Below are 10,013 nucleotides of genomic sequence, written 5' to 3'. Positions count from 1 at the left end.
GTTATAAAGTCAAGCACTGTTGACTTCCTAGATTTCCAGTTTCAGTGATTTCCCCACTGGCCTTTATTAACCTTATTTTATCCCTTGACGTTTAGAAGCTCTGTCATTTCCAGTCTTCAGCAAAACTAAAAAAGGCCACTTACTGTTTTGTATCCAGTCATTTCTCAGCAGCACCCACACCATCAGCAAAGCACAACGGGGGCCAGATGAAGTTTGAGGGCGATGTTTCTCTTTATTTTAGAAATGAGAGTTGACTTCACATGTGAAAACACACTTAGCATTCAAGGTGGAAAAACTTAGAAATTATTCCCTAACCCCCCCACCCCTTGGTACTCATTGTTCCATCTCCCGCTGAGGTAAGCTGTGCCACTGTCCGTGGCTTTAAAAAAACAAAACCCCCAAAAAGACCCACCATAAAGGGGAGAAAAAGCAGTCCTATAAAAACCCTCCATGTCTGCTGAAAGGAGTCTGGGGCGCCGGCCCCTCAGTCAGACTTCTCCTTCTCCTTCATGTGTAGGAAGACGATGCTGAAGATGAAGAGCCCCACCATCATGGAGAAGGCGCTAGCGTAGTAGGGATAGGCCGAGGGGATGAAGCGCTCGTACTGCGTGTGCTGCAGGGGCCGCACCGACACCTGCGACACGACAGAGGTGGCAGGCCCTGGCCACGCGGAGGCCCAGGTGGGGCAGGCGCTGGCTGGGGACGGGGCTGCAAGCTGGCTTACCTGAGTGGAGGAGTACAAGTGCGTGTAGCCTAGCCGGTTGTAATCCACTTTGAACTGGAACACGCCGTACACGTCAGGCAACTTGAACTGGACGCTGTACTTGCCAGCTGGGGAAGAGCCGAGACACGTAACCAGGAGGGGCTTCCCACGGTGTCTGTCGGCCGCACGAGAGCCGGCCCGAGGCAGGGACAGGCTTCCCAGAGTTTTCTCTTGCAAGAATTGCACTCACCTTTCCTCTTCAAGAAGGTCCTCACAAAAGGATCAATGCGGACAAACTCCAGCTGGATGTCATCGCCATCAAAGGGGACCCATTTGCCGTCTGAGAGCTGCTCAATCACGATGCTGTACTCCTGGGGCGAGAGGCTGGTTGGCCGGGGTGGCCGGGGACTGGGGGACGCCCCCAGCCCTCAGCTGCACTGAATCCCCACAGTGAGTCTGGCAGGAACCACCAGGCGTTCTGAAAACCTGGGCAAGCCCCACCCACCGCCCCTGGACAGTGTTGGAGGACGCCACCCAGCCGGCTCACCCCCTGACTCGTACCTGCACCCCTTTACAAGCCCGTGGAAGCCTGCACCCAAACACCGCCCTTCCCGAAAGCACCGGGCACTCCTGGGCATCCCTGCTTCCATATTCACTGCTCTCGCCTTTCCCTACTTCTCTTCCTGACGGATTCATCCTCAAGACCCAACTCAAATGTGGTTTCTCATGTGAATTCCGCTCCTAGCAGAGTGAATCAGCAAAGCGCCTCCCACCTCTGCATTCGCACAGCAAAAGCACACCTCCTCCAAAGGCCACCTGTTAGGGTATGGGTTTACTAGGCAGGCTCTCCGCACCTCAACTGACTTTCTTACAGTGAAGATGAACGTATTCAGCCTTGTTTAGGCCCCTCAGGCCCAACACAGAAATGTTCAGTAAGTGCTTTTGAGCGGAATCAACTTCGCCAAAACCCGGGGGCCCTCCCGCTCCAAGGAGCTCTTACCACTAGGTCAGTGACAGTGTAGGCGTTGGGTGGGGCTGTCTCGCCCACCCGATGATGGGACACAGGCCCCACACGTAGGACACCCTCCTCCTTGAACACCCAGCGGGAAAGGGCCACAGCTAGCTCATAGTTGCCTGTCTGGGAATACCTGCAGAAGGGGAAACAGGAGAGGCTGGAGCGCTGGGACCAGCTTCCTTCCAGGGGTGCCTGGTAAACCAATCACTATCCACCAAGATAAACCTCACACAGCCACTTTCTGCCTAGAGGCCACACACATCTAGGGATGCTGGCGAACAGGAGCACAGAAGGACAGGTGTGAGGTGTTGCTTTGGGTGTCACCTGCACAATAAATATACAATTACTGAAACATCTCCAGATAAGCCATCACTATCCTGAAAAGTCTGGACTGCCAACATCAACAATATAAAGTCTTCAAATAATTTTAAAGCACCTGAAGATAACGTAGCCTCTGACACTCCTAGCTAAAAGCCTCCTTCTTCCCCATCCATGCAGACCTACCGCCCAGACCTCACCCCTAAGCACCCCCTGCATCTACCTCTGGGAGCCGGGCGCGGCCTTCTGCACCGCCGAGTTGAAGAAGGCGTCGCTGAAGAAGTCGAGGGAGCCGCTGAAGATGACCCGGGCGTTGTTCCTGGCCTGCAGCCCCGCGATGAGGAGGGTGTTCTTCCCCACGGCATGGGGGTACTGGGAACGACACGAGGCCGTCCGCCAGGAGAGCCAGGGCGAGGGGCCAGCCTGGGCCCCAGCTGAGGGCAGAAGCTGAGACCCACCCCGCTACCCCGCTGTGGCTGCCCTCGTCCCCCTCCCACCAACTTCTCATTTCATTGCCTCAGAGAAGGGTGCTCTCCTTGCTTCTCGTTTTCAAACAAAAAGTGCTCTGCTACCAGGCCCAGGGCCGGGAGGCCTCACGGCAGCGAAGGCCCCTCACCTGGGTGATGGGTTTATCGGGGAAGAAGGAGTAGGAGGTGGAAGCGCCCGTCAGGATGTCCAGCACCAGAGGATTGTCGGGGTCGGCCACCATCCTGGAGAAGGACAAGAGAAGGGCCAGCCCGGACCCCAGGGGCTCAGCCCAAAGGACCTGGGGCCCTCCAGGAGCCATTTCTTCCTAAGAATTAATCCTACTTTCTAACAGCCAATCACCTGGCACTCCTCCTGCTGTCACAACGGAGCCTAACTCTTAACGTCACATATTCACCTCACCCACATCCTCTGGGGAAGGAAAGGCCCCAACAGTCACAGTCTGGGCTGTTTCCTGACAAAAGAAAGCGATCCCTTCTTCCCCCAGGGTTTCTGCGGGCCTCTCGCTGCTCACTCACCCGACACCTCGAAAGAGGACAGGATTCAGAGACGACTTCCCCACGATGGTCGGGGCCTTGAGCAGGTTCTCCGTGTCGGCCACGATGAGCGTATGCTGCAGGGGCAGAGGGAAGATGGGGGTCAGGAAAAGGCGCCCCAAGCCACGGAGCCTCTCCAGATGCCCTCCCGGTTTCTAGGCTGAATTTTGCTATTAGGCCCTGAAACCTGGAAGGTGACAGGCCTGATTACCTGGCCAAGGTCTGAGATGTCATAGTTGTGATGGTCGATGACAGCTGTTTTCTCCTCGTCAAATTCGATCCCACACTCACTGCCCAGCTCTCGAAGAGGGTCACCTGCAGTACAGACCCAAGAGATGCCTGACCGACCCTAAGGCGGGCCCTGGGCTAAGCAGTGCCCCTCGTCCCAGCGTCCTCACGAGCCGCTCTCTACCAGTCAGCCCCGGGGCCCTGCAGCTTCAGCAGGCCGGGCGCAGCACCCACTGGACCCCTGGGCAGCAGCACGGTGTTCTGCCTGCGTGAGTCGGAACCTGAACTGACAAGTGCCACCACCTGGCCCTCTCCCTCCGCGAGCACAGTGACCTTGGTTCTGCGCGAAAACCTCCTTGGAAGCGAAGTAACTGGCACGGGCGAACCTGATCTGGATGAGCCTGGGCTTACGAGGTTTCTCTCTTCCTCATCGTTGCCCCACCAAGAACCCCACCCAATATGGTTTTAAAAACCTATCGACACTGGAAGGAATGAAACAAGACTGGTCAGTGGTGTTCACTGGTGCAGCTGGGTGGTAAGTACATGGGATTCGAACACTGGAACTCTCGTCTCCCTGCTTCTACGTATCTTTGAAAATGTCCGATGTAAGAAACACAAAAATAATCTGTCAAACCTCCCCTCTTGCCTTCTTTTCGTAAGAGAAGAGCCACCAAAACAACACGAAAGAAACAAAGGAAAAAGACAAAAACAGAAGAAGGGAAAAACAAACAAACAGGGACCCCAGTCCTTAAAAGGACCCACTTCTCATCTCATGGGCTCTGGTCACAGGAAAGCACAGGAGGGACCAGATGGCACTGGCGTCCCCTCACTCCCTCCCTGGCTGAGGCCCCCCCCGTGAGCGCCAGTTTGTCAGCTTCCATCTGTAAAGCTTTCTAAGCTCCCTGGAGAAATGGTGGAAAACACCAGAACTTCCCAGGTCAGACTTACCAATGTCTGAGCTGGCAGCTACCAGGACACGGCCTCCACCGTCGATAAAGGTACTGATGGTCTCCACGTTGATATTTCCCCCGAAATCTGAAAGAATCACCAGACTCGTGACCCAGAAGCTTCCTCTAACTGCTCCTCTGACATCTGGGCGGGGAAGGTGGCCCGCAGACCAGCCACAGTCAATCACAGGATAGCACCCTCTGGAGGCCCAAAACGAGAGGGACCTTTCCCATGCGCACCCCGACACAGGGCAATTCTCCCAGCTTCCCCAGTGTGAAGAGCCAAAACTAATGACTCAAATTCATAAACCTTTATAAGTATGAATGAAATAATCAAACACCTACCAATTATAGCTGTCAAGTTAGTCATACATATTTCAAGTCACACATAAACTATTCATCTAGAAATGTCGCATTTTCCCACTCACATCTCATGAAACAATTTCATTCAAACTTATCACCTGCACCTTTCACATCAGTATCTTTGTCTTCACCTGAGCCACTTCTGGGGTCACCTAACAGTTTTCCAGGGCCCATCAACTTCACTTCCGTCTAAGCCATCTGAGAAACAGCCCTTTTGAATTTGAGGATGATGCTGTCACTTGACACTAGGACTCCTTTGCCTGACATGAGAGGTTTTTTCCCTATTAATCCTACAGATTTAGATCCAGGACGGCCATAACAGGACCACTTCACATACTGTTTTAAAGTGATCACCAAAAAGGTGCACTAATTTCCAGCACCTGTAATTGTGAGAGCACACCCTTTCTGGTCAATCAGCTGGGACAGCCGCAAGCATCCAGAACTAGCACTGAGTGGGGCTACCACAGGCTCCTGAGTCTTCCCCGAAGTGCGCCCTGACGTTCAACATAAAGTAATGGCGGGAGTGCTTAGTAATTCACTTATCCATTACATGAAAATTATTTCCTGTGTGCTGAGAAGAAAAATAAAGGGGGGAGAGGGGCTGTAATACGTGCACGCTGATCAGGGAAGCCCTTGGGAAAGCACAGTGCCTTTGAGCAGGTGCGAGAGCGAGCTGGGCAGATGTGGGTGCGAGCATCCCAGGCATCGAGAAGGACAGGGGCGAGGTCCCCGAGGTGGGGAGCAGGTCTCCACTGGAGAGTGCAAAGCGGCGAGAAGCAGCAGAGCAGGCCGGTTCCTGCAGGCTCTGTAGGCCCCGTGACGACAATGGCCACGTGGAGGAGCCACTGGAGGGCTTTGAGCAGGAGACCAACGTAATCTGTTTGTATCTTTAAAGGATGGTTCTGGCAGCTAGGTGGGGAATCGGGTACAGGGGGTGAGGGTGGAAGCAGAGTCATGGGTTAGGAGGCCACTGCGATCACCCAGGCGGTGAAGGGTGGTGACTGGACCACAGGGGTGGAGGGGGAGGTGGGGAGGGGAAATGGGGAGGAGGCATGGGCCTACACCTGCATTCTGAAGGCCAAGCCTGATGTGGGGTGTGAGAGGGAGAGAGGCACTAAGGACAACCCCCCAAGATTTCTGGCCTGAGCAACTGGAAGGTTGCAGGTACCATTTACTGGGACTGGACACAGAAGTCTGTCCATTACATCCACCGGGCAGTTAGAAATGAGTCCACGACATAACTTTGTGAAGATCTGAATAGGAGAACGGCCCTCTTTTCTGAGGGGTAATTTTCAGGAGAAAAAACTAAAAGCGTCGTGCCTTTCCGTCAGGCATAGACGGAACATCTTGTGTGTGCAGACTCAACCCCTCACAGCACGCTAAGCCCCATCCACCCTCCTCCAGAGAGGCCAGGCAGATCCGCAGACGGCACAGACAGCTTCGTGGTGCAGCACAGTGGTTCCCAAGCAAGGCGACTGTGCTGCTCAGAGTAATGCCTGGAGATGTTTCTTGTCACGAGGGGGAAGGAGGCTACTGCCGTCTGATGCGTAGGGGCCCGGGACAGCGCCCACAACACAGAATTGTCCAAAACGTCAAGAGTGTTGCCGTTGAAACTCTAGCATAGTAACACAGGCTATGAAATTGAGATACCCGGGCTTAGATCCAGGCAATCCCTTCACCTTTCTGAGCCCGTTTCCCCATCTGTAAAACAACCCAGTGTTTCCTGGGTGCAGAGGATGTGCGAAGGATCCTTCTCCTGTAGCCGTTACTGCATGTGCCTTGGGAGCTTCCGGATCCCAGAGAGTGCAAGGAACCCACCGATCTCCACATGGAGACAGAAACCAGGCCGGCGTCCTCACACCTAAGGGGACCACGGTGGTAGCACAGGAGGGCCCTCAGAGTGGGGGCCAAACTCTTACCCTGAACCCAGCCCCCAGCACGGTAGCCTCCTCCCCGGGCGCCCAGGAGGGTTTCCTACGACAACGTTCCCCACCCTGCAGGGCAGACAGGGTGACAACAGATGTGGGGCAGGGCTTCAAATAGCACTGCGTCTCAGAGACATTGTTCCCCTTCCAATTATTTTTCCAGCCTTCTCGATCAAAGAGAATGGTCACAGTCCAATACTGGTCTTAACGCTTCTCTAAACTAGCTCACCTCCTCTTTTAAGAGGACGCCTCGGGCCCAAAGCCTTCAGCAGACTGAGAATCAGCTAGAACTTGACGGCACTGCATTCATTCTATTTACAGGTACCCGCTACTGACTGCAAATGATGGCCCTGGCTTTCCATTTGCAGTGGTGATAATGGGTTTATTACTAGTTTCCTTTTAAACTGGTATTTTAGTGTTTTTTTTTTTAAAGCAGGTCAATTTGAAGAAAAACTTTATTAGCCCAAATGATATGGAAAATGGTAAAAATCATGAAGGGAGAATGGAATTGACTGCGACCTGTGAAGCAGTTTTTTAGGCTCTGCCGTTTCTCCCGCCAACAGCAGCCTACCTCAGCCTCCTCCCAATCTACCTGCCACTGCTTCCCTGCCTCTCAGAGACACTCCCGAGCACAACCTGGGCGGCCCCTCCACTCCATCTTGGACATCCCGACACGTGGTTTGGTAATTCCTTTCAAGTCCTTATTTTTATTTATTTTTACTTCCTCACAGACAGACTGAAAAACTCCTCAAGGGCAGGCTCCAATCTCAGAGTTCCACCACCGCAGCAACCTGGCAAACGCCAATTATCTGCTAAAGGCTCCATTCGCCTGCCTAGTGACTTGAAGATTTTAACTGGTTCAACTACACTTGCCTCCAAAAAGCCAATTCCAAAGGCACATGCTGCAGGGGAGGTGGGGGCAGCTCGATAAGTAAAGGGAACTTGGGGAAAATACATCAGGGATTTGGCAGAACCCCGTCTCACACAAACCACAGAGAATAAAGTCGATGCCAGTGAAGTGAAAGCCTTCCTAAGCTTCATCAGCTGAAGGAAGAGATGGCAGTACTGTCTTACGCCAGACAGGGACAACTTGTGTCCTCTGAGAAAAAGATAAACTGAAGCCACTCAAGAAGAGAATGACTGGGATGCTCACAAAAGCACGACAAAAGGGAAACAGCCAAAGGAACTGGGGATATTTAGTCTGGAGAAGAAACAACTGAATGGGCCCTGATTATGTGAAGGCTATGTCTGTAAGCAAAATAAGCATTAGGCCTATTCTCTAAGGCCCTGGGGAGTATCAGAAACCCTTTCCCTCCCTGCCCCCAAATAAACAAAGCAGGAAGTGGGAGACAAATTCCAGTTTAATATAAGAACTTCTTAACAGAGTTGTCCAGTGGTGGAGTGGGTTGCCTCATAAGATAGTAAGCTCTCTATCACAGGAATGTCAATTGGAAAATTTAGTGAAGATGTTCATTCTGATCAACAACCAGCCTTCTGCTAAGCCCTGGACATAACCACCCAGCCTCAAACAGGGGGTAAGACTAGGTAATCACTAAAGGTTCTTTTCAGCCTAACTATGACTCCATCTGAATTCTTAGGATCAACTACCATCAGTGCCCCTTAACAGCAAACCATATTTATAGCACGCCATTTCCTCTTTCCACACAGGCAAACCCAATGGCGGGGGTGGGGGTGGGGGGGTGTCGTCCATCTTTCTTATCAGGCCCTTTAACAGAGAAAACTCCCTTCCCTAAGTAGCAGAGCCAGGAGGGGTTTTTGGGGGGTTTTTTGGGCCTCACCGGGCGTCTTGTGGGCTCTTAGTTCCCCGACCAGGGATTGAACCCGCACCCTCGGCTGTGAAAGTGCACAGAGTCCTCACCACCAGACCACCAGGGAATCCCGAGCCTGGAGTTCTATGGTCTGCAACAACACTTGATCCCACAATCCTCAGCTGTGTCTTTTGGAAAGAAGATGTCCTCTCCTAAGCCCAGATTAGAAGTAAACATTTTCCTCTTCTCTGTTGGCAGCAGCGCCCAGGGCCGGCGACTCACCCCATCCCAGAACATGCCCAAGATCCTGAAGAAAGGGATAAATCAGTCCTGGGCCTCGAATCCCAGTTCTGGGAGCGACCGGCAGCCCTTACCTTCTACCGAAGGGGAGAAGATGATGAGATTGTCATAGAGGAACTCCCCGTACTTAATGAGGGACAGGCTGGGGTCATCTGCGGTCTTGAATGTGAGTACAAAGCCCCGATCTGGAGAAGAAAACAGCGAGCTGAGGCAGACGGGGACGCAAAGGGAAACCACCGCTGCACAGATCATGACCGTTCTCCGCCCCCACCCTCCCGCCCCACTAGAGGCAGGGCAGACCTGGACAGCCAGCTCATGGAAAACGAGTGGGAGGGAGAGCAGCCAATGTCCTTGGGCTTGGGGACCTTTCCAACCCCAGACTTTCACCTGCCGCCCCCTCGGACCCCAGTCTCACCCTTCAGGCTCCGGAAGAAAAGCGAATGCGTCTCCCGCAGGTTGAGGTTGTCCAGCAGCACCAAGGTGCGGGCACCGCTGGCGCCGACCAGGCCAAGCAAGGGCAGCAGCAGCCACAAGAGGGACCAAGCACGGACCGCGGCGCCGAGCCCCATCTTCCTGCTCCTGCCAAAGAACCCAAACACCTGACACCGGAAGTGCTCCTTCCACAGTCGCCCAATCGCGGCCCGTGGTCGTGGAGTACAACCCGGAAGTGATCCGAGTACGTCGGGGCTGGGCGTTCGGAGCCGCTGCTCGGACGGTGAGGGGCGGGGAGCGCGGCCGGAAGTACACCGTAGGAGGCGGATACTCTGAATCCTATTGGTGAAAGGGGCACGCGGCTCCGCCTCTCGAAAGGAAAAGGCTCAATCCTAGAGAGACAGCTCTGCTGCCGCGACCAATCAACAGGGTTACTAGCCCCTTGGTTCCGCCCATCCCGGGCTTCCGCCTAGAGCCCAGAGCCCGCTTCCCGCCGGAGCTTGGGACGGATGGGTGCGTCCCGCCTCTTCAACCTATTCGTCCTGGTCTGGGCCGTCGCGTTCAGGACAGGGTCTGGGGCAGTGGCGGCGTCAACTCGGGCCACCTCCTCGGTCTTCACTGGCCCAGGACAGATTCGACTAGGAACAAGGCCCCACCCCCACTGTCTCCAGGGAGAAAGTGGTTGGAAAAAGATCAGGGACCGCGGAGGGGGTGGGGAATTTGTCCTGCTGCTCAGGGGCCCAGGGCCTTGGCGCGGGCCTGTCCTCCCCCGCCTGTTGGACCACACTGGAGGCAGTGTGGATGGGCGACGGACTGGCCTACCATTCAAAACCTCTAGCTGAGTTCCTTTCGAAGCCCCGTCTCTCACTAGCCCTGTTACCTGGGCATTTCCCTGGTCTCCAGGCCACTGTCCTAGGCTGGCAATAGACACTGGCGAGGCCCAGCTCTCCTACTTATCGGTGTGCCTTTGGAACAGCCTTGGCTCATGGGA

General features: G+C 54.2%; 1 protein-coding gene across 1 annotated transcript; it reads right to left on the bottom strand.

The window, feature by feature from the left end:
* Positions 1-307: 307 nt before the first annotated feature.
* DDOST (dolichyl-diphosphooligosaccharide--protein glycosyltransferase non-catalytic subunit) lies at positions 308-9,182 on the bottom strand. Its single transcript, XM_082861303.1, has 11 exons — positions 9,006-9,182; positions 8,665-8,775; positions 4,235-4,321; positions 3,270-3,373; positions 3,041-3,135; positions 2,653-2,746; positions 2,260-2,408; positions 1,704-1,851; positions 954-1,074; positions 725-831; positions 308-634 (listed from the first exon to the last, which is right to left on the bottom strand). Exons 1-11 carry the CDS (start codon positions 9,157-9,159, stop codon positions 485-487), a joined length of 1,320 nt encoding a protein of 439 aa, XP_082717429.1. The 5' UTR covers positions 9,160-9,182; the 3' UTR covers positions 308-484.
* Between the last annotated feature and the right edge of the window lie 831 nt (positions 9,183-10,013).

Source organism: Leucopleurus acutus (genome assembly GCF_964270905.1).
Source record: "Leucopleurus acutus genome assembly, chromosome: 2".
Lineage (NCBI taxonomy): Eukaryota > Metazoa > Chordata > Mammalia > Artiodactyla > Delphinidae > Leucopleurus > Leucopleurus acutus.
This window is presented reverse-complemented; position numbering and strand designations above follow the sequence as displayed.